At 41.7% G+C, this 24,401-nt stretch overlaps 1 protein-coding gene across 4 annotated transcripts in view; it reads left to right on the top strand.

Moving 5' to 3' along the window:
• Positions 1-24,401, top strand: part of xpo6 (exportin 6) — a 164,106-nt gene that overhangs the window by 44,602 nt on the left and 95,103 nt on the right. For 3 of the 4 annotated variants that reach the window (XM_073060061.1, XM_073060062.1, XM_073060060.1), the window contains exons 2-5: positions 7,910-8,000; positions 16,153-16,265; positions 16,806-17,003; positions 23,764-23,923. In XM_073060061.1, the coding sequence (XP_072916162.1) occupies positions 7,910-8,000; positions 16,153-16,265; positions 16,806-17,003; positions 23,764-23,923 (562 nt within the window). Of the gene's footprint in view, positions 1-7,909; positions 8,001-16,152; positions 16,266-16,805; positions 17,004-18,053; positions 18,120-23,763; positions 23,924-24,401 lie in introns of those variants that run through there. The other variant, XM_073060063.1, reaches the window with a different exon arrangement.

The following is a 24,401-nucleotide window of genomic DNA, read 5'->3' on the forward strand; positions in this document are numbered from 1 at the left end:
GCGTCAGGTCCCGACCTCAGCTGGCTCCCAAGGTCTGCTGGGCCTTAAGGACCACCGCACACCGTCAATGGAACAGAAACACAGTGGGCCCCGAGCTCCGCTGGGTCCTAACGACCACTGCACTGAGACAGGCTGAATGGGACAAGTGGGGGCTGTGCTGGGTTTGGGTATTTGATCATTCACAATATTCCACATGGGAATTTAATCTGGAGGTGGCAGTGTTTTTTTTAAACAAGGTCGAGTTGCGAGCTCGATATCAGCCCAGCACGGATGGTACGGGAGTCACTGGATCGACATCAACCCGGCATGGGAGCAGTCTGTCACTGGATCGAACTCTGAAACCTTTGTTCTCCAGCCTGGCAGCCGACCGGAATGGGGGGGGTTGGGGGTCAGGGTGAATCTTACTAAGAAAATTTTAAGCCAAATACAAAGTTAAACACTCAACACAGTGTCAACAGCAACTAATTAAAATGGCGGACGGTGCCGGGATCCAACTTAAAATGGCGGGCGGCGTTCTCCTTCCTCAGTTCGTAAGTACGAGTTGTCTGTAAGTTGGACGTTCGTAACTCGGGGACTACCTGTACTGAATGCAAGAGATGGGCTGTGATGTTGAAATTGCTTAGGACATTGATGAGTTATAATTTGGAGTGCGGTCTACGGTTTTGGTCACCTACTTATAGGAAAGATGTAAATAAGATTGAAAAAGTATAGAGAAAATTTACAAGGCTGTTGCTGGAACTGGAGGATCTGAGTTACAAAGAAAGATTAAATACAAACCCCATTTCCAGAAAAGTTGGGATATTTTTCAAAATGCAATAAAAACAGAAATCTGTGATATGTTAATTCACGCAAACATTTATTTAACTGACAAAAGTACAAAGAAAAGATTTTCAATAGTTTTACTGACCAACTTAATTGTATTTTGTAAATATACACAAATTTAGAATTTGATGGCTGCAACACACTCAACAAAAGTTGGGACAGAGTTAAAATAAGATTGAAAAGTGCACAGAATATTCAAGTAACACCGGTTTGGAAGACTCCACATTAAGCAGGTTAATTGGTAGCAAGTGAGGTATCATGACTTGGTATAAAAGTAGCGTCCATCAAAGGCTCAGTCTTTGCAAGCAAGGATGGGTCGTGGCTCACCCCTTTGTGCCAAAATTCGTGAGAGAATTGTTAGTCAGTTCAAAAGGAACATTTCCCAACGCAAGATTGCAGAGAATTTAGGTCTTTCAACATCTACAGTACATAATATTGTGAAAAGATTCAGAGAATTCAGAGACATCTCAGTGTGTAAAGGGCAAGGTCGGAAACCACTGTTGAATGCGCGTGATCTTCGAACCCTCAGGCGGCACTGCCAAAGAAACCGTCATGCTACTGTGATAATTATAGCCACCTGGGCTTGGGAGTACTTCGGAAAACCATTGTCACTCAACGCAGTCCGTCGCTGCATCCAGAAATGCAACTTGAAACTGTATTATGCAAGGAGGAAGCCATACATTAACTCTATGCAGAAACGCCAGCGAGTTCTCTGGGCCCGAGCTCATCTCAGATAGACCGAAAGACTGTGGAACCGTGTGCTGTGGTCAGATGAGTCCATATTTCAGCTAGTTTTTGGAAAAAACGGGCGTCGAGTTCTCCATGCCAAAGATGAAAACGACCATCCTGATTGTTATCAGCGAAAGGTGCAAAAGCCAGCATCTGTGATGGTATGGGGATGCATCAGTGCCCACGGCATGGGTGAGTTGCATGTATGTGAAGATACCATTGACTCTGAGGTGTATATTAGGATTTTAGAGAGACATATGTTGCCATCAAGGCGACGTCTCTTTCCAGGACGTCCATGCTTATTTCAGCAGGACAATCCCAGACCACATTCTGCATGGGCTACAACAGCGTGGCTTTGTAGACACAGAGTGCATGTGCTTGACTGGCCTGCTGCCAGTCCAGATCTATCTCCTATTGAAAATGTATGGCGCATCATGAAGAGGAGAATCAAGACAACGGAGACCACGGACTGTTGAGCAGCTGAAGTCTTGTATCAAGCAAGAATGGACAAAATTTTCAATTGCAAATCTACTACAATTAGTATCCTCAGTTCCAAAATGATTAAAAAGTGTTATTAAAAGGAAAGGTGATGTAACACAATGGTAAACATGCCTCTGTCCCAACTTTTGTTGGGTGTGTTGCAGCCATCAAATTCTAAATTTGTGTATATTTACAAAATACAATTAAGTTGGTCAGTAAAACTATTGAAAATCTTTTCTTTGTACTTTTGTCAGTTAAATGTTCACATGAATTAACATATCACAGACTTCTGTTTTTATTGCATTTTGGAAAATATCCCAACTTTTCTGGAAATGGCTTTGTAGATTATGACTTTATTCCTTGGAACATAAAAGAGTGAGGGAGATTTGATAAAGGTATACAAAATTAAGAGGGGTATAGAAAGTATAAATGTAAGTAGGCTTTTTCCAGTGAGGTTGGGTTGGGCTACAACTACAGGTCATAGGTTAAGGGTGAAAGGTGTAATGTTTTAAGAGGAATCTCAGGGAAAAACTCAGTCACTCAGAAGGTCGTGAGTGTAAAATGAGCTGCCAGCGCAAGTGGTGCATGTGAGCTCGATTTCAACATTTAAGAGAAGTTTGGATAGGTACATGGATGGTAGGGGTATGGAGGTTTATGGTCCTGGTGCAGGTAGATGGGAGTAGACAGTTTAAATGCTTTTTGCATGTACTAAATGGGCCAAATGGCCAGTTTGTGTGCTGTACTTTACTATGACTGTAATGTAGATAAGACAGTTATTCTGATCCAAGGAAGAAATTCAAATTCAAGTTTATCATTCAACCATAAGAATATAGCCAAATGAGACAATGTTCTTCTGGGGCCAAGGTGCAAAGTATACGCAGCACAAGACACACAGCACATAGTGAGTACGCATGTAGTCACACAAAAAATATGTAAAATATTAAATGCTCAAGGACATGGCTTTAACGTGAAGGAGAAACATTGAAGCAGAGGTGTAGGGCAAGTTATTTCCCCCCACTTAGAGTGGTGGGTGCTTGGGCGTGCTGACGGGGTGGTGATGGAAACGTGATAGTGATGTTTAAGGGGTTTTTAGTCAGATACATAAATATACAGGGAATAGGAGGACGGAGACCGTGTGCAGGCAGATGGGATTAGTTTAATTTTAGCATTGTGCACTGAAGTGCCTGTTCCAGTGTTACGCAGTTTTATGTGTTAACAGGTGTCCTCAGGTTGTCAGTGGGACAAGAACTCTGAGCGCCAGAGGCTGAGGGCAGATCTTACAGAAGTTTATAAGAATATGAGAGCCATGGACAAGGGTTGAAATGACTAATATCAGAGGGCATGCATTTAATGTGAGAGGAGGTAATCTCAAAGGAGAGGTGAGGGGCACAGAGAGTGGTGGGAGCTGGGAATGCGCTGCCTAGGCAGGTGGTAGAGGCAGAAACATGAGGAAAATGAAAGGACATGGACATTGTGTAGGCAGAAGAGATTATTTAGGTTGCCCATTTGATTACTAATTAAAATAGATTGGTACAACACAGTGGGCCAAAGGGCTTCTTCCTGTGCTGTACTGTACTAGGTTCTCCATCTTGAAGATGAGTGAGCTGACCGAGAGCACCTCTCTCCTAGCTCTGTGTCAGTGCCCTGCCACCTCTGTGAAAGGAATGAGTTACCCAGTGATACTGATGGAGAAGTGTAGCCTTTAGCTGAGTCTGCTGCACTGAGCAAGTCAGCTATTGCATGGTCATGTGTAGGACAGTATGCAATGTTTTGGGATTTCGGCAGCTGGGTATAAAATGCGGTTGGGTGTGTCATTCTCTGTTCCAACAGATGATTTGCTGGGTTTTCTTTTTGTAATGTTTTGACTCAGTGGAGTAGCTCACTAGACCATCTGACAGAACAGTTAATAGGCATGTTTTCATGGGTCTAGAGTCTCATGCCAGTTTGAGTAAGATTTCCTTTTCTAAAGTCAATTAGTGAACCAGTTCCTCTGGGCTTGGTCCTAAGCCCAAACACTTAAAACCCTGAGAATGTTTGCTGATTTCTATGAACATTTCCACAGCAAATGTACCTGCGCACAGCCTGATCCAAGCAGTATTCAGCCTGGCCAGCTAAGTGCCAAAGAATAATTGTGCTGTTGAATTGGCAACACGTGGTCCATAGCTGTCAATGAAATGCTGATTTAAGTGCTTGTCCCAGATTGCAAACCCTCCAGATAGCAAATATTATTTGTCCACAGCCTCTCACTCTTGTCCTTGAACTTGTGCCCTCTGATTTAGAAGTCTCTGCTCTGGGAAAACATTTCTCATTATCACCTCCATCTATGCCCCTCATGATTTTGTATTCCTCCCAACCTGCCCCCTCTTAGCTGTGTTTGTTCCAACTAAAACTGTAACTGAAACATTTCATCACAGTCAACAAACATGCTGGTGAATGTCCCATGCTTCCTTTCCACTCTAATCACACTCATGTAATTAGACGATAGTGTGGCAACCAGAACTCTGCACAATAATACAACTGTGGTCAAATCAGAATTTTGTAAAATTTAATTCAGTGGATTTACTTCATCATAATTCCCCACTGTCAGCCATTAAGCAGAAATTCATTTGGGCAGCAAATTAAATACCGTGGTAATGAGTAACTTCAGAAGTAACCCGCCTTTTGACTCCCCAGTCTCTTACCCTCATCCACAAAGTGCAAGTGAGGAGTGTGATGAAATTCTCTTCTTGCTCAGGTGGGCACAGCTCACACAACATTCAAGCAGTTTGTTGTTATCTCAGAAAAGCAATCTGCTTGACAGGTGCCACATCCACAATCAGATTGTTGAGTAGATTTGGGAAATCTTGTTGCAGTTGTATAAAACCTCGGTGAGGCCAAAGGGGTGTATTTAGTGTGGTTCTGATTGCCATATTCTAGGAAGGATGTGGAAATTTTGAAGAGATTGCAGACATTGTTTACTGCAATGTGTCTAGGTCAGAGAATATTATCTCCAATTATTGGGTTTTTTCCTCCAGAGTGTCAGGGGCTGAGGGGAAACCTGGCAGAACTATATAAAACTGGGAGGTGTAGCCAAGGTAGATTGCCTTTTCAAACACTGTCAGTTACTAAAGGGAAAACAAGTTTAAAAGATATTTAAGGTGTGAGGGAAAAGGTTTGAAGGAAATTTGCTTCGTAAGTTTTTTAGAGCTGCCAGGGGAAGTGGTGGAAGCAGATACAGTATTCAGACAGGCAGATGAACAGAGAAATAGCCCATGTGTAGACAGGTGGAATTGTTTAAATTAGCATCATGGTGTACACAGACATCATGGGTTGAAGGGTCTGTTAGTGCAGTGTCTTGCGTGCACTGCCCATCAGCATCTCCCATGTGTCAGGTCTCCTACCACTAAGATCCAGCACGTAGAGAACAACATATGCAAGTGGTGGTGTTCAAAGTTGCACTCATTGGGTCCAAGTGATGTGGGTGAACCTTTACCAGAATAGTTCCGTTTGCTGCTGTTTTCTTAGCTCGAGATGTTCAATAAATGGTGGCCTTGCCGAGGTACCCAGATCCTGAAAAGTAATACAAGAGATTTTATATATAATTTCAATTTTTCTACAATCACAATTTCTGACACTAGGTCCTCAATCCTAACTCTCAGCTGTTTAAAATGCTCATCTTCTGACATTAGTCCAGCACTGTTGTTGACAACTGGTGCATTAAAATGGCCCTTTACATCCAGCAGAAAACAGGGAACTTTGCTCCAGTTTAAAAAAAACTGCAGTATTTTAAGTGTTTACCCACTGTGTTTGTTCTGAATGAAAGCATATGAAGTGCATCTTACCAGCAATAGCTCTAAAGGTCATTTATACATTCCATGTAATTGAATGAAGTTGTTTCCAATAAACCCAAGGATCTAAATAATAATGAGACAAATGTTTCCTTGGCAGGCTTCAGAATGATGAGGTGAGCTTTTGAACTGAGGGCACGTCTTATAGATTGAGAAAGCAGTTGCAGAAGAGGTGCAGTGCAGTACAGGCAGACTGGTGCTAAGCCACGATGAAGTAGATTATGAGGTCAAGAGTCTGTCTTGTGCAAGAAGTCCATTAAGTAGTCTTCTAACAGCAGGATAGGAACTGACCTTGAGCCTGGTGGTTTTTTTTTTTAACAACTGATCAAGGTGGCTGTTCTTTTTAAAATGATTATACTCTGATTCCCCAAGAAACCTGGATTGCAGAATTTTGAATTTTCTTTTCTTCATTTTGTATAACTGATGTTAAACCTGTGTGGGTACTTAAAGATGCTGAGTGGAGAGGCAAGTTTAAGGCAGTCCTTTTTGGAGTCAATGTGCTAAGTGCGCCTTAACCACGAGTTAGTACTTGTCAGAGTGCACAAAATGGGTGGCGTGATGGCGTAGCAGTTAGCTAATGCTTTTCCGTATCCCCAATCGGCATTCATTTCAGTGTTTCTTTGTTCTCCCTGTGACTACATGTGGGTTTCCTCCGGGCGCTCTGGTTTCCTCCTGCATTCCAAAGACATATTGGACAGGGTTAATTGCGAGCATGCTATATTGGTACCGGAAATATGGCTGCACTTGTGGGCTGACCCCAGTACATCCACGGACTGTGTTGGTCATTGATTCAAACAATGCATTTCGCTGTATGTTTTGATGTACATGACAAATAAAGCTGATCTTTATCTTTAAATATGGTTCTAACTGGATGTTATATGCTCTTAGCCATGACAAAGTGATGACTCCTGTTTGACCACTCTATGCCATTGGCTAAGGCTGTGACTTTGGTCCAATCCCAAGAGCTGATTCTAAAGCAGAGTAAACTGTACTCTCTGTATGCACAGTAGATAGTTTTCAGCAATCCTGCTGCCAAAGACCATACAGACCGACACAAGATTGGGACTGTGTAGTTGGCTCACCCAGATTTCTTTCTTGATAGTAATTATATATGGTTAGAATCAATAATTCCTGCCACTCCCTGTGAGGAGTTTGTACGTTCTCACTGTGACCATATGGGTTTCTTCTGGGTGCTCTGATTTCCTCCCACAGTCTAAAGATATACTGGTTAGTAGATTAATTGTTCATTGTAGATTGTCCTGAGATTAGGCTCGGATTGTTGGGTGGTGTGGTTCGAAGGACTTATTCTGTGCTGCATCTCAATCAATTAAATAAATAAATGAATTCTTGCAGTAATCTTACAGTCGTAGAGCTCTACAGCAGGGAAATAGGCTATTTAGCTCATCAAGTCTAGGCTGCCCTTCACATCTATCTACACTAATCCCACATCAGCATTAATTCCATGTACCTTGCTCATTCCAGTAGATTTTAATTACTTTTATTTTTATTCAGAGATACAGTGAGGACCAGACCTTCCAGTCCTGTGAACCGCCCTGTCCATTAACCTACCAACTAGTATGTTGATTTAGACTGTGGGAGGAAATCCAGAGGAAACCCATGTGGTGACAGGGAGAATATACAAACTTGCCTTCAGAAGATTCCGGAATTGAACTCCGATGCCTCGAATGTCATAGCTATGCAACTGTGGCCATGCCTCCCACCCCCAAAGTCTCTTAAATCTTGCTGATCATTGTAAAAGTCACAACCAGTTTTATGTGCTTTCCAGTTGAATTCCAAATGTTCCAAGTCTAAATCACTGCTTCCATATTTTAGCAGAGTCAACTTTTTATATCGGTCTTATCCAATCTCTAATTCCTAGTTTCTAATCTACTCAAGCACTCCTGCTAAGCTTGGCAATAAGAACCATTCATTTTATTTTAAGATACTATTTTAGAGCTGTGCATGTGTACATTGGTGAATTCTTTGGATCCTCAATGACTCAGCTTTAAACTTTGGATAGCTTAATGCAAGATCACTATTTTTTCCCTCAGGCGTCTGAAGAGGCCTCTCTGCGTGCACTGGAAAGTCTTATGACAGAATTTTTCCACAGCTGCACAACAAACGAACGGAAAAGGGAGATTGGTAAGTGTTGAGAGTTTCCAGCTCCTCACCACTTTTCTCATGTCTCTGGAGTTCTGATGTTATGACGGTTTAACTTGTGAGGGGAGCTATGTTTTTCTCACCCCCACCCCCCAGCTTACCTGCTGCTCGTCTATTCTGTCTGACAATTGCCATATCTCTGTCCTGTCCTTCTAGGGTCAAGAACTCAAATCTGTTGTGATGTTAACCTGTATCTATTATGAACAGTCCAGACAGTCCTCTGTGGGATGAGAAATTTCTCATCTGCTCCTCTTACTGCTTGTCATGGGTTTCCTTGACAAAGGTTGCCCAAAGTACAAATATGGCATGAATATAGGGAGCTAGGAGGAAAGTTGAAAAGCAGGATTTAAAGGGTAGTAATCTCTGGATTGTTGCCTGTGCCATGTACCAATAAGTGTAAGAATAGGATGATTTGGCAGAAGAACGTATGGCAGCAGAATTGGTGTGGGGCAGAGTTTTGCATTTGTGGATCATTGAGATCTCTTCTGGGAAAGTACAATCTGTAGAAAAAGGACAGGTTACACCTGAACTCAGGAGGAAACAATATCCTTGGGGCAGGATTGCTAGATCTGTTGGAGAAGGGTTTAAGCTAGGTTGACAAGGGTTGGGGATCAAAGTGATGGGTCAAAAGTTGGAATAAAGATAGATTTATTGTGTAGAGAGACTGTGAGGAAGAATAGGCTATGGAAAGGGCATAAATGTAGTCAGTTGGGTTGAAATACATTTAATGTGAGAAGTATCTAGAACAAGGCTGAACTTAAAGAATGGGTCAGTCCATGGAACTACATTGTATTGTGGCCATTACAGAAACTTGGCTGTCACAAGGACAGGAATGGCTGCTGGATGTTCTGGGGTTTAAATGTTTCAAAAGGGGCAGGGAAGGAGGTAAAAGAGGTTGGAAAGTGACATTGCTAATCAGGAATATTATCACAGCTGCAGAAAGGGAGGATGTAGTGGAGGGATTGCCTACTGAGTCATTGTGGGTGCAAGTCACTAAAAGGAAGGGAGCAATTACTCTATTGGGAGTATTATTCCATAGATCGCCCAATATCAACAGGGACACTGAGAAACAGATTGGGAGGCAGACTTTGGAAAGGTGCAAAATTAAAAGGGTTATTGTCATGGGTGACTTCAAGATCTCTAATATTCATTGGCACTTTGTTAGTTCAAGAGGTTTAAATGGGGGCAAAATTTGATAGGATTCTTGACAATATGTGGGCAAACTGACTAGAGGAGAGGCCATACTGCATTTGGTGCTGAGCAATGAACCTGGTCAGGTAACAGATCTCTGTGGGTGAGCATTTTGGAGACAATGGCACAACTTCCTGACATTCTGCATAGCCTTGAAGAGGATTAGGAGCAGATGATATGAGAAAGAATTTAACTGAGGGAGGGTGAATTACGATGCTATTAGGCAGGAAGTTGGAAGTGTAAATTGGAAATGGATGTACAGTGGAAATATGGAAGCTGATTAGGGAGCACTTGCATACGGTTCTGGAGGTTCTTTTCTCATTGAGGCAGGGAAAGGGTGGTAAGGTGAAGGAAACATGGTTAAAAAGAGAGATGGAGTAATTAGCTATGGGGAAGAAGGAAGCATACTTAAGGTTTAGGAAGTAAAGATTAGTCAGTACTCTTGAGAGTTATGAAGTAGCCAGGAATGAACTGAAGAGACTTAGGAGAGCTAGAAGGGGCATGAGAATCCCTTGATGTGTAGGAATAAGGAAAACATGTAATACACCTTGATGTACATGAGGAACAGCAGGATGACTGGAAGGGAGGGTAGGCCAATCAGGAATTGGCTGAAAAGTAGATTCATAGAAATGTACAGCACAGAAACAGGCCCTTTGGCCCATCTAGTCTGTGCCAAACCATTTAAACTGCCTACTCGCATCAACATTCACCTAGACCATAGCCATCCATACCCTCCCATCCATGTACCTATCCAAACTTCTCTTAAATATTGAATTCAAGCTGACAGCTTGTTCCACACTCTCACAACCCTTCTGAGTGAAGAAATTCTCCCTCATGTTCTCCTTAAACTTTTCAGCTTTTACCCTAACCCATGACCTCTAGTTGTAGTCTCACTAAACCTCAGTAGAAAAAGCCTGCTTGTATTTACCCTATCTATACTCCTTATAACTTTGTATACCTGCATCAAATCCCCCCTCAATTTTCTACATTCCAAGAAATAGTACTAACCTTTACAATCTTTCCTTATAACTCAGGTTCTCCAGTCCAGGTAGCATCCTTGTAAATTTTCTCTGTACAGTTTCAACCTTATTTACATCTTTCCTGTAGGTAGGTGACCAAAACTACACACAATACTCCAAATTAAGTCTCGCCAACATCTTATGCATCTTCAACATAACATCCCAACTACTGTACTTTATACATTAATGTATAAAGGCCAATGTGCCAAAACTTTACAACCCTATCTACCTTGACACCACTTACAGTAAATTAGGGACTTGTATTTCCATTATTCTACAGCATTCCTCGGTGCCCTGCGGTTCACCATGCAAGACCTATCCTTGGTCCTACTGAAGTGCAACACCATAAGACATAGGAGCAGAAATAAGTCATTCAGCCCATTGACTCTGCTCTGCTATTCCACCATGGCTGATCCCAGATTCCACTCAACCCCATACACCTGCCTTCTCATCACATCTTCGATGTCCTGACTAATCAGGAAACTATCAACTTCTGCTTTAAATATACCTGTGGACTTGGCCTCCACTGCAGTTTGTGACAGAGCATTCCTCAGATTTAATACTCTGGCTAAAAAAAATTCCTCCATACCCCTCTTCTAAAGGATCACCCGTCAATTTTGAGATTGTGCCCTCTAGTTCTAGATGCCCCCACCATAGAAAACATCTTCTCCACGTCCACCTTATCTAGTCCTTTCAGTGTTCAATGAGATCCAACACCCGCATTCTTCTAAATTCCAGTGAGTACAGGCCCAAAGCTGCCAAACACTACTTGTACGTTAACCCTTTAATTCCCAGAATAATACTCGTGAACCTCCTCTGGACTCTATCTCCAATGACAACTTATCCTTTCTGAGATATGGGGCCCAAAACTTGACTAAACTCCAAGTGCAGCCTGACTAGTGTTTTATAAAGCCTCAGCATCATCATGCATTTACATTTTATTCCCCTTGAAATAATTGCCAACATTGCATTTGTTTTCTTTACCACAGACCATCCTGTAAATAAGCCTTCTTACAATCTTGCAAGAGGACTCCTAAGTCCCTCTGCACCTCTGATGTTTGAGTTTTCTCCTCATTTAAAATGCATTATCATACATTTCCTAACTGTATTCCATCTGCCACTTTTTTGCCCGTTCTTCCAATTTATCTAAGTCCTGCTGCAATCATATTGCTTCCTCAGCACTACTTACCCCTCTACCTAACTTTGAATCATCTGCAAATTTTGCCACAAAGCCCTCAGTTCCATTATCTAAAGCATTGACAAACAATGTGAAAAGTAGTGGTCCCAATACTGACCCTAAGGAGCATCACTGGTCGCTGGCAGCCAAGTAGGAAAGGCCCCCCTTTATTCTCATTTGCTGCCTCCTGCCTGTTAGCCATTCCTCAATCCATGGTAGTATCTTTCCTGTAAAGCCAAAGGATCTTATCTTATTAAGCAGCCTCATGTATGGCACCTTATCAAATGCCTTCTGAAAGTCCCTGCTTATTACTTCCTTGAAAAATTCGATAACAGATTTGTCAGGCAAGATTTTCCTTTACAGAAACCATGCTGACTTTGACTTACTTTATCATTAGTCTCCAACTACCCCGAAGCCTCATCCTTAATAATAAACTCCAGTACTTTCCCAATCACTGAGGTTAGGCTAACTGACCTATAATTTCTTTTCTTTTGCCTTCATCTTTTCTTGAAGAGTAGAGTGACATAGGCAATTTTCCAGTCCTCCAGAACCATGCCAGAATCAAGTGAATCTTGAAAGATCATGACCGATGCATCTGTTATCTCTTTAGCAACCTCTCTCAGGATTCTGAGATGCAGTCCATCTGATCCAGGTGACTTTTCCACCTTAAGACCTTTGAGTTTGCCTGGAACTTTTTCCTTTGTAATAGGAACGGCACTTACTCCTGCTCCATGATACTCACAGACCTCTGGCACACTGCAAGTGTCTTCTACAGCGAAGACAGATGCAAACTACTAATTAAGTTCATCAGCCATTTCTTTGTCCCCCATTACTATCTCACCAGCATCATTTTCCAGTGGTCCAATATCAACTCTGTCCTCCCTATTACTCTTTATATAACTGAAAAAGCTTTTAGTATCCTGCTTTATATCATTGGCTAGTTTGCCCTTCTATTTCATCTTTTCCTTCTTATAGCTTTTTAATTGCCTTTTGTTGGATTTTAAAAGCTTGCCAATCATCCAACTCCCCACACACTTTTGCTACCTTATATGCCCTTTCCTTGGCTTTTATGGAGTCCTTAACTTCCCTTGTCAGCAACGGTAGCCTTCCTGTTGCCATTTGAGAACTGCTTCTGTGGGACATATCTATTCTGTGCCTTGTAAACTATTCCCAGAAACTTCAGCCACCTCTGCTCTGCTGTCAGCCTCAACGGTATCCTCCTCCGATCCACCTCAGTAAGCTCCTCTCTCATGCCTTTGTAATTCCCTTTATTCTATTGAGATGCAGGTAAGTGTGACTTGTGCTTCTCCCTCCCAAGTTGCTGTATAAATTCAATCATATTACTATCACTGACTCCTAAGGGTTCCTCTACATTAAGCTCCCTAATAAGTTCAGGGTTATTACACAACACCCAATCTAAGATGGCCTTTCCCCTAGTCAGCTCAAGCACAAGCTGCTCTAATAAAGCCGTCTCATAGGCATTCAGCAAATACCTGAAGCACCTCACACTTGTCTACATTAAATTCTATCTGCTATTTTGCAGTCCATTTTTCCAACTGGTCCAGATCCCACTACAAGCTCTGATAGCCTTCCTCACTGTCCACAAAACCCCAATCTTGGTGTCAACCACAAACTTGCTAATCCAGATTGTTGATGTAGATGACAAACCAAGCACCAATTACTGCAGCACTCCACTAGTCTCAGGCCTCCAGCCAGAGAGGCAATCATTCTACTACCACTCTCTGGCTTCTCCCACAAATCCAATGTCTAATCCAATTTACTACCTCATTGCAACTTGCTACCTCATCCCTCATATTGACTGAACCTTCTTGACCAGCCTTCATGATAGATCTTGTCAAGTGCTTTACTAAAGTCTATGTAGAAAACATCCACTGCCTTTGTCTTCATTAACTTTCCTGGTAACTTCCTTGAAAAACCCTATAAGGTTGGTTAGAGATGATCTACCACTCACAAAGCCATAATGACTATCCCTAATCAGTTCGTATCTCTCCAAATACTCCTATATCCAGTCCCTTAGAATGCTTTCCAATAACTTTCCCACTGCTCTTGTCAGGCTCACTGGCCTATAATTTCCTGGTTTATTTTTGGAATCTAATTTCTTAAGCAGCGGAGCAACATTAGCTATTCTTCAGTCCTGTGCTAAGGGCAATTTAAAATATTTCTGCTTTGGCCCTTGCAATTTCTGCACTTGCCTTCCATAGGGTCTGGGGATTTATCCACCCTAATTTGCCTCAGGACCGCAACACCTCCTCTGAAATCTGTTTAGGGTCAGTAACCTCGCTGCTGCTTTGCCTCAATTCTATATACTCTGTGTCTATCTCCTGAGTAAATATAGATGCAAAAAATCCACTTAAGATCTCTCCCATCTCTTTAGACTTCATGCATAGCTTACCATTCTGATCTTCTAGAGAACCAATTTTGTCCCTTGCGATCCTTATGTTCTTAATATATCTGTAGAATCTCTTGGGATTCTCCTTCACTTGTCTGCTAGTGCAACCTCATGCTGACTTTTAACCCTCCTGATTTCTTTCTTAGGTATTCTCTTGCATTTCTTGTACTCCATAAGTACCTTATTTGTTCCTACCTGCCTGTACCTCCTGTGGACCTCCGTTTTTCTTAACCAGGTCCCCAATACCTCTTGAAAACCTAGGTTCCCTACACCTGTTATCTATACCTTTTATTCTGGCAGTCACATACAAGCTTTGTACTCTCAGAAGTTCACTTTAGAAGGCCTTCCACTTACCAACTACACATTTGCCAGAAAACATCACACCTTCTGCAAGTCTTGCAGGAGGACTCCTAATCCCTTTGCACCTCTGATGTTTGAATTTTCTCCCCATTTAGATAATAGTCTGCACTTTTGTTCCTTTTACCAAAATGCATTATCATACTTTTCCCAACACCAAATTCCATCTGTCACTGTTTTGCCCATCCTTCCAATTTATCTTGAGTCCTTTTTCAATCGCATTGCTTCCTCAGCAATACCTACCCTTCCAACTATCTTCGTATCATCTGTATCATTTGCAAACTTTGCCACAAGCCATCAATTCCATTATCTAAATCATTGATAAACAGTGTGAAAAGACGCATCCCATACTGACCCCTGAGGAACACCACTAGTCACTGGAAGCCAACCAGAAAAGGCCTCCTTTATTCCCACTCACTGCTTCCTGCCTGTCAACCATTCCTCTATCATGCCACTTTGAAGTATTGGGATAGACAAGTTCCTGGGGCTGGACAGGATACACCCCAGGTTACAATGGAACGTGAGGGCAGAGATTGCTGCGCTGTTGGTGATTATCTTTGCGTCCTCACGTCCTCAATGCTCAAGTACTAGAGCATTGGAGGGCGGCATATTCAAGAAAGGTAATAGGGATAATCCTGGGAATTACAGACTGGTGAGTCACACATCGGTGGGCAACCTATTGGAAAGGATTCTTAGAGATGGATTTAAGAGCATTTGGAGAAGTATAATCTGATTAAGGATAGTCAGCATGGTTCTGTGAGGGGCAGATTGTGCTTCATGAGTCTGATTGACCTTTTCAAGGAAGAGACAAGACAAGTTGAAAGCATAGTGGTGAATGTTGGGTATACGGATAGGTTTGCCCCACTGAGGCAGGAAAAGGACGCTTGGGTCAAGGAACCATGGTTGAAAAGGGAGATGGAGCATCTTTTCAACTAAGGCAATTGATAGGGTTTCTATGGTAGACTTACTCATGAAGTATGGGATCCAGGGAAATGTAGCTGCATGGGGTGGCATGATAGTAAAGCAGTTAGCACAATCATTTTACAGCCCCACTGAACACCGATCGGGGTGAGATTCCTGTTGCTATCTGCAGTGAGTTTGTAAGTTTTCTCCATGACCCTGCAGATTTCCTCTGGATGCTCTGGTTTCCTCCCACATCCCAAAAGATGTACAAGTTAAGGTTAGTGAGTTGTGGTAATGTTGTTGCATCTAGCTCCATTACCACCCTCGGCAATGCATTCCAGGCACCCATCGCTCTCTTAAGAAAAGCTTTGCCCTACTCATCTACATCGTACTTCTCTCTTCCTACCTTCATCGTACTTCCTCCTTCTCAACTAAATGTGTGCCGTTAAATGTAGGTGAGTGGTAGGAGATTCAGCTCCGAGTTACTGGGCATGTGAAAGAATAGTTAGTAGGGAAATAATTGGAATTAGCATGATGCTTTAAGAAATGGCATAGTCTCTGGGCTGAAAGGCCTGTCAGATAATAATGAAATGGGACTGAGTGCACTAAATCACGAGAATTTGGAACAAATCACTGCTGCAGCTGGAAGGAGTGTTTGTGTAGAAGGAAAGAATTAGACAATGGAGAATCTGGGTTCAATGGAAAAAGTAAGGGATAATGTGATTTCTCCAGGATAATTTTAGGAGGCAGTGTTACCATTCATGTTCATCTGTATAACCAGCCTAGTCTACAGGAATGCATTCTTGTCTGATCATTCTCTGTTAGTAGTTAGACCACATTTGGAGTATTGTGAGCAGTTCTAATCATCACATTACAGGAAGTATATGGAGGTATTTGAGAGATTGAAGAGGTATACCAGGATATTAAAGTGGTTTGGAGATTTAGTTATAAGGGGAGGTTGAATAGTTTTCTCTCAGTCGAACTTGAAACCTCTGGGTAGGCTGTTATGGGGATATATATAATGCCTTCACCTTGTGCCAGATGCCTACCTCACTGTGAATATCCTTTGTCCCACAGAGGAGTTGTTAAATAATTTTGCACAGCAGATTGGAGCATGGCAGCACTGTATTTACTTCTTATCCAACACCCGGAATGAGTATGTCATGATGTACAACTTGACGGTGTTCGAGGTGAGTGAAGACTATCCGACAAAAACTATATGGTGCTGTGCAATAGCCCGGTGTAGAAATACAGGATCATCTGGTAATTGAGTTCTGATTCTGGACAGAGTGTTATCTCATTAGTTAAGTTGCACAAGGGAAACATTTATACACTGGGTTACAAAATGTGCGTTGACCTTGTGATTGTGAGAAAAGAGTGGAAGAGAGCTGCCTTAAACAGAGGAAGATAATGAATTGATGTATAATGATGATGAACTTTAACTGATGTGGCTTCTGGTATAGATGTGTCAAATCACTTGGCATAAAATGGCTCTGCATAAAGATGATGTATGAGGTTACTTCTTTAGTTCTATAAACACCAGTAGTGTCTTCAATGCATTCTTATCTCTTAAATGGGTCAGGAGATCATTGAAAGTCGTCAATAATGCAATTTTATAATGGCAACTTTTGATGTCAGGTCATGGGATTTCTGTTGTTTGAACCTGTATTTTGTTTGGCTTAGAGGTTTGTATTTGTATTTGAGATGCCTCCTGCTCTTTCCCATTCTAGAACCTGATTAATAAGATGTGGCTGGGAGTTCCTTCTCAGGACAAAATGGAGATTCGAAGCTGCTTACCCAAGCTTCTGTTGGCACACCACAAGACAATGCCATATTTCATACGCAACAAGTTATGCAAAGTGATTGTGGATATTGGTCGGCAGGACTGGCCAATGTTTTACCATGACTTTTTCTCCAGCACATTACAGGTAATGTGAACAAGTGAAATGTGCTCTTTAGATCTGGCAACATCTGTAATTGTTGATTTATATTGGCATTAATTAGTTGTGTGCATGTGTGCGTGAGCACACTCTATTCTGAGAAAAGTCTTCCTAGTTTCTTTCTTGATTGGTTCGCCAATATCGAGTCATAGAACATTACAGCACAGAAATGGGTCCTTCAGCCTATCTTGTCTCTGCCAAACTAGTAATCTGCCCAGTTCCATCAACATGCACCCAGACCAAACCCCTTCATATCCCTCTCATCCACGTACCTAACTAAATTTCTCTTAAATGTTGAAATCGATCCTGTGTGCACCACTTGCACTGACACCTTATTCCATAGTCACAGTCTCTGAGTGAAGTAGATTCTCCTCATGGTCCCCTTAAGCACTTCAGCTTTTACCCTTAACCTATGATGTCTAGTTCTAGTCTCTCGCAATCGCAGTGGAAAAAGCCTGCTTGCATTTACACTCTATACCCCTCATAATTTTGTATACCTCTATCAAATTTCCCCTCTATCTTCTACATTCTAGAGCATATATGTCAAACTCAAGGCCCGCGGGCCAAATCCGGCCCGCGGTGGAATTATCTTTGGCCCGCGAGATAATATCTAATTACTATTCAAGCTGGCCCCAGTAATCGAAGCGCCTATGGCGTATGATATGGCTAATGCTGAGTTTATTCAGGTACCAGGTTTTCAGGGTTTTTAGTGTTTATTCGGCAGTCTTCTTCATAAGAAACGGAATTTGTAAAGTGAAACACTTTGTAGTTATAGCAGAGACTGAGACACATGAGAACAGGCTGAAAAAAACGGAGGCAACGAAAGCTGCGTTCGCACGCGTCCGACTGATCCGGCCCGCATGAAGCTGCATTTTGCTCAATCCGGCCCGTGACCTAAAATGAGTTTGACACCCCTGTCCTAGAGAATAAAGTCCTAACCTGTTCAATCTTTCCCTATAACTTAGGTCCACAAGTCCCAGCAACATCCTTGTAAGTTTTCTCTGTAATCTTTCAATATTATTTACATCTTTCCTGTAGGTAGATGATCAAATCTAGTCACAGTACTCCAGATTTGGCCTCACCTATGTCTTGTACAATTTCAAGGTAACATTCAAGCTCCTGTACTCAGTATTTTGATCTATGAAGACTAATGTACCAAAAGTTTTCTTAAGGATCCTATTTACCTGTGTTGCCACTTTCAATGGATTATGGACATGTATTTCCAGGTTCCTTTATTCTATTGCACCCCTCAAAGTCCTACCACTTACTGTGTAAGACTTACCCTGACTGGTCCTCCCAAAGTGCAACACCTCACACTTGTCTGCATTAAATTCCATTTGCCATTTTTCAGCCCATTTCACCAGCCAGTCCAGATCCCACTTTAACCTTTGATAGTTTTCCTCACTATCCACTATGCCTCCAATCTTGGTGTCATCTGCAGATTTGCTAATCCAGTTAACCACATTATCATCCAGATCATTGATATAGATGACAAACAACAATGGACCCAGCAAGAATCCCTGTGGCACTCCACTAGTGAAAGGCCCCCAATCAGAGATACAGCCATCTACTACCACTCTCTGGCTTTTCCCACAAGGCCAATGTCTAATCCGATTTACTACCTCATCTTGAATGCTGAACATTTGAACCTTGTTAACCAACCTTCCATGTGGGACTTTGTCAAAGTCCATGTAGACAACATCCACTGCCTTTCCTTCATCAACTGTCCTAGTAACTTCCTCGAAAAACTATAAGATTGGTTAGACACACAAAGCAATATTGGTTACCCAATCGGTCCATGTCTATTCTAATACTTGTATATCTGATCCCTTAGAATACCTTCCAATAACTTTACCATTACTGATGTCAGGCTCATCAGCCTGTAATTTCCTGGCTTATTCTCAGAGCATTTCTTAAACAACAGAACAACATTGGCTATCCTCCAATTCTCCAATATTTCACCCATGGTTAAGGATGTTTTAAATATCTCTGCTGAGGCCCCTGCAATTTCTGCACTGGCCCCCTGAGGGCACATCTTGTCAGGCCCTGGGGATTTATCCCCTGTAATTTGCCTCAAGACAGCAAACGATTCTTCTGTAATCTTCAGGATCCATGACCTTGCTGCTGCACAGTCTGCCTTCTGTAGATTGTGTCCATCTCGCAAGTAAATACAGATGCAAAAAATCGATTTAAGATCTCCCCCCATCTCTTTCAGTTTCATGTATAGATTACCATCTGGTCTTCTAGAGAACCAACTTTATCCCTTGCTATCTTTTTGCTCTTAATATTATCTGTAGAAGCCCTTGCAATTCTCCTTCACCTTGTCTGCTGGAGCAACTTCATGTCTTCCTTTAGCCCTCCTGATTTCGTCCTTAAGCATTCAGTTCTGGTCAACTCACTACAGGAAAGATATGGAAACCATAGAAGGGGTTCAGAGGAGAATTACGAGGATGTTGCCTGGATTGGGGAGCATGCCTTAAGAGAATAGGATGAGTGGACTTGGCCTTTTCTCCTTGGAGTGATGGAGGATGAGAGGTGACCTGATAGAGGTGTACAAGATAATGAGAGGCATCGATCATGTGGATAGTTAGAGGCTTTTTCCTTGGGCTGAAATGGCTAGCACGTGGGGGTATAGTTTTAAGGTGCTTAGAAGTAGTTACAAGGTGGATGTCAGAGGTAAGTTTTTCCACACAGCGTGGTGGGTGCATGGAATACACTGCCAGCGACGGTGGTAGAGGTGGATACGATAGGGTATTTTAAGAAACTCTTAGATAGGTACATGGAGCTTAGAAAAATAGAGAACTATGTGGTAGGGAAATTCTAGTCAGCTTCTAGAGTAGGTTACATGGTTGACACAACATTGTGGGCCGAAGGGCCTGTAATGTGCTGTAGATTTTCTATGTTTTTCTGTTTCTTTTGTGAGTGCTTTTTTTGTACTCCTCAAGTACCTAATTTGTTCCTGCCTGCCTATACCTACTAAGCACTACCTTTTTCTTAACCTGGGCCTCAATATATCTCGAAAACCAAGGTTCTTTAAACCTGTTAAACTAGCCTTTTATTCTGACATGAACTTACAAATTCTGTACTCTCAACATTTCAGCATTAAAGGCTTTCCACTTACCAAGTACTGTACAACTTTGCCAAAAACCAACCTGTTGGTCAGAGTTGAATCTGGGGTTATTGGATGTTGCTGGGTGCTGTGGCTCGAAGGGGCAGAAGGGCCTATTCTGCCCTATATCACTAAATCCATACCTGCCAGATCCTTTCTGGTACCATCAAACATGGCCCTTCTCCAGTCTAGAATCTCAACCCAAGGATCAGGCATGTGCTTTTCCATAATTACTTTGAAATTAATGGCTTTATGATCACAGTTTGCAGTGTGTTCTCCTACACAAACTTCTGTCACCTGCCCTGTCTCATTCTCTTACAGTATTGCACACTCACTCGTTTGAACTTCTACAGTGGTGCTAGAAAGTTGGTGAACCCTGTAGAATTTTCTGTATTTCTGCATAAATATGACCTAAAATGTGATTTGATCTTCAAGTAAGTCCGAAAGCTAGATAAAGAGAACCCAATTAAATAAATAACACAAAAAGCATTATACTTGTTTATTTATTTATTAAGGAAAATGATTCAATATTACATGTATTTGTTGGAAAAAGTATGTGAACCACTGGGATAATATCTTCTACAAAAGCTATTTGGAGACTGCTTTTCCAATCAATGAAATGAAATTGGAGGTATGGGTTATACAGGTGCTCTGCTGAATGTACAAAAAAGGCACAGAGTCAGGTTACTGACAGAGCCTGCTCTTCTCCAGAAAGATCTGATTATATGCACCATGTATTGATCAAAGCAGCTTTCAGAGGAATTGTAGAGATGCATTAAGCTGGAAAAGGCTACAAAAACATTTTTATAGACCTGAGTGTTGATCAGTCCACAGGAAGAGAAATTGTCTACAAATAAAAGAAATCAGCACTGTTGCTACTCTCCCTAGGAGTGGGCATCCTGCAAAGATCACACCAAGAGCACAACATGCAATGCTGAAGGAGGTGAAAATGAACCCGTGTAACAGCAAATGACCTGCAGAAATCTCTAGAACTTGCTAAAGGCTCTGTTCATGTGTCCACTGTAAGAAAAACATTGAACAAAAATGGTGTTCATGGAAGGACACCACGGAGGAAACCACTTGCTGCACATCTCAAGTTTGCAAAAGACCACTTGAATGTTCTACAGTGCTTCTAGGACAATGTTCTGTGGACAGGTGAGACAGAAGTTGAACTTTTTGACAGAAATGCACATTGCTATGTTAGAGGAAAAGGGGTACTGCACACCAACACCAGAACCTAATCCCAACTGTGAAGCACGGTGGATGGAAGGAGAATCGCAAAATGGTTTGGGACCATTTTGTTGCCTCAGGGCCTGGACAGCTTGCAATCATTGAAGGAACAATGAATTCAAAATTGTATCAAGACGTTTTACAAGAGAATGTCAGGGTAGCAGTCTGTCACCTGAAGCTTAATAGAAGTTGGATGATGCAGTGACAATGATCTGAAAGACGAGAGTAAATCAACAACAGAATAGTTTAAAAAGAAGAAAATCTGTGTTTTGGCATCACCAAGTCAAAGTTCTGCCCTTAATCCTATTGAAATGTTGTGGAAGGACCTGAAGTAAGCAGTTCATGCAACAAAGCCCACCAACAGTTTGAAGCAGTTTTGTAAAGAGGAATGGCCTTCAAGCCGATGTGCAGTTACCAGAAATATTTAGTTGAAGTTATTGCAGTACATGGGGGTCACACCAGTTACTGAAAGCAAAGGTTCACATACTTTTTTTTTAACAAATACATGTAATATTGGTAACGAGAAAATCTGTAGATGCTGAAAATCCAAGCATCTGTGTTGCTTGTAATATTGGATTAATAAATAAACAAGTATAATGTTTTTGTGTTATTAATTGGATTCTCTTTATGTAGCTTTCAGATTTGTGTGAAGATCTTTTAAGCCATATTTATGAAGAAATAGAGAAAATACTACGGGTTCACAAACTTTCTGGCATTACTGTATGCACTGATTAAGGAAACTTTCCTGAACATAGCTGACAAACTCTTTACCATCTAGCTCTTTTACAATGTGGGGGTCCAGTCCAGTCAATCTGTGGAAAGTTAAAATCTCTTACTATCACAATCTTGCTTTGCTCCTCTAAATCTCACAGACTGTTGGGTGGTATATAATATAATCCCATTAACATGGTCATACCTTTTTCACTCCTCAGTTCTACCCATAAAGCTTCAGTAGACAAGCCTTCCAGTCTGTTCTGACTGAGCACTGCCTTGACATTTTCCCTGACTGGTAATGCCACCCCTCCTGCTTTGTCACGTCTATAACAATGGAAACCCAAAACATCTCACTAATGGCTACAATGTCATTTTTCCACATGCTGGTCCATGCCATAAGGTCATCTACCTTTTCTATAATACTCCTTGCATTGGCTTGTACATAGCCAAGAATATCAGTCTCACCATGCTTAAACTTTTCATTCCTGACTTTGTGTGTAGGCTTAACCACATCTTTCTCCACAAGTGCTCCACTATCTGTTCTGGTACTCTTATTCCCATCCCGTTGTAACTCTAGTTTAAACCCTATCCCCTTTACAGAATTAGCAAACCTTCCTACGAGAATATTAGTCCCCTCCAGTTCAGGTGAAAACCTTCCCTTCTATACAGGTCCCACCTTCCCTGAAGCGAGCCCAATGGTCATGAGATGCCGCCATATTCTGATTTTCCACACTGAAGAAAAGTTTTAGCTGTACACTCCATTGATTTGCTTAATGATTTAAACACTAGTTAGATTGACTCTCAATCCTCAATATACACTGTGGAATATATTGTCATGTACGCAGATGCAGTGAAGGGCTTATTTGCAGCAGCATCACTGACAAATAGCATCATAAAAGCAGCAGTCACAATTGTCATGAACTACAATTTTTAAGAGAAAACTCAATTAGTACAAATTAAAGCAAAGTCCATTTTAGTGTGTGGTGATTAAAGTTAGGTTCATGAAACTTATCCTTGTAATTTAATCCTAATATCAGAATCAGATACTGATATATGTCGGGAATTTGTTGTTTTTGTGGTAGCAGTACAGTGTAACACATAAAATATATAATAAAAATGAAGTAAATAGTGGAAAAAAGGGATTAGTGAGGATCATTCAAAAATCTTATTATAGAGGGGAAGAAGCTGTTCCTGAGTGTGCATCTTCAGGCTACTGTACATCCTTCTCAATGATAGCAATACAAAGAAGGCATGTCTGAGATGGTGAGGGTTTCTTACTGATGAATGTTGTCTTCTTCAGGCACCAATGGTGTGGAGGCTTGTGCCCATGATGACTTTACAACCCTCTGTAGCTTATTCCAATCTTGTGCATTGGTGCCTCCATTCCAGACAATTAAAATGCTCTCCATTGTACATCTGTAGAAATTTGTTTGGGTTTTTGGTGACAAATCAAATCCCCTCAAACTCCTAGTGAAGTATAGCTGCTGACATGCCTTCTTCATGATTGCATCAACGTGTTGGACCCTGAACAGATCCTCTGAGATCTGGACACACAGGAACTTGAAGCTGCCCACCCTATCTGCCTCTGTAGTCTCAATGAAGACTGCTGTGTGTGCTCTGTACTTCCCCCTTCTGAAGCTCATAATCAGTTTCTATACTTATTTTCCCACAAGCTCAAATATCTCCTAATTTCAGTTAATCCAGGCTCCATCCACCACACCTTTGGGTCTAATCATGTTGAAGACTACCTCGGAGGAGTTGGCATGCCCACGGGAGGACCTCAGTGTGGCACGGAAGGAGGAGTTGAGGAAACTGCTGCTGGATCAGGTGCCAACAGTACTGGGTCTTCTTACAGGTGAGTGTAAGAGCTGAACTGATAGTGCAATGTTAGGCATGAGGGTGATAGAAAAATTGGAAGCTATTTAGGTGGGAAGGTTTAGATTGATCTTGGAGTAGATCAAAAGGTTAGCACAACATCATGGGCTGAAGGGCCTGTACTGTGCCATACTGTTCTTGATAAACGCTGGCAGGTTTTTCTACCAACTACAAGATGAACAGTGAGAGTAGGGCTGTCATTTGAACCATAGGACACAATATTTTAATCTCACCAATTACTACAGTATGAAATGAATCTCCACACAATTATTGGGATGGTAATTTTTGACCATATGAAAGAAAATTGGGTTTAAATGTTTTTGAAGAGCCAGCAGTGGTGCAAGAGTAAGGAGCAAACAGTTGTAAACCCTCCAGAGGGGTAGTGTTTGATAAGTGGAAGGAGGGTGGCAGAAAGGAAATGTGTATCTGGCTGAGCTGCATAAGACACTAGTGCCTTT

This window comes from Hemitrygon akajei, chromosome 11, assembly GCF_048418815.1.
Source record: "Hemitrygon akajei chromosome 11, sHemAka1.3, whole genome shotgun sequence".
In the NCBI taxonomy this organism is placed as follows: Eukaryota; Metazoa; Chordata; class Chondrichthyes; order Myliobatiformes; family Dasyatidae; genus Hemitrygon; species Hemitrygon akajei.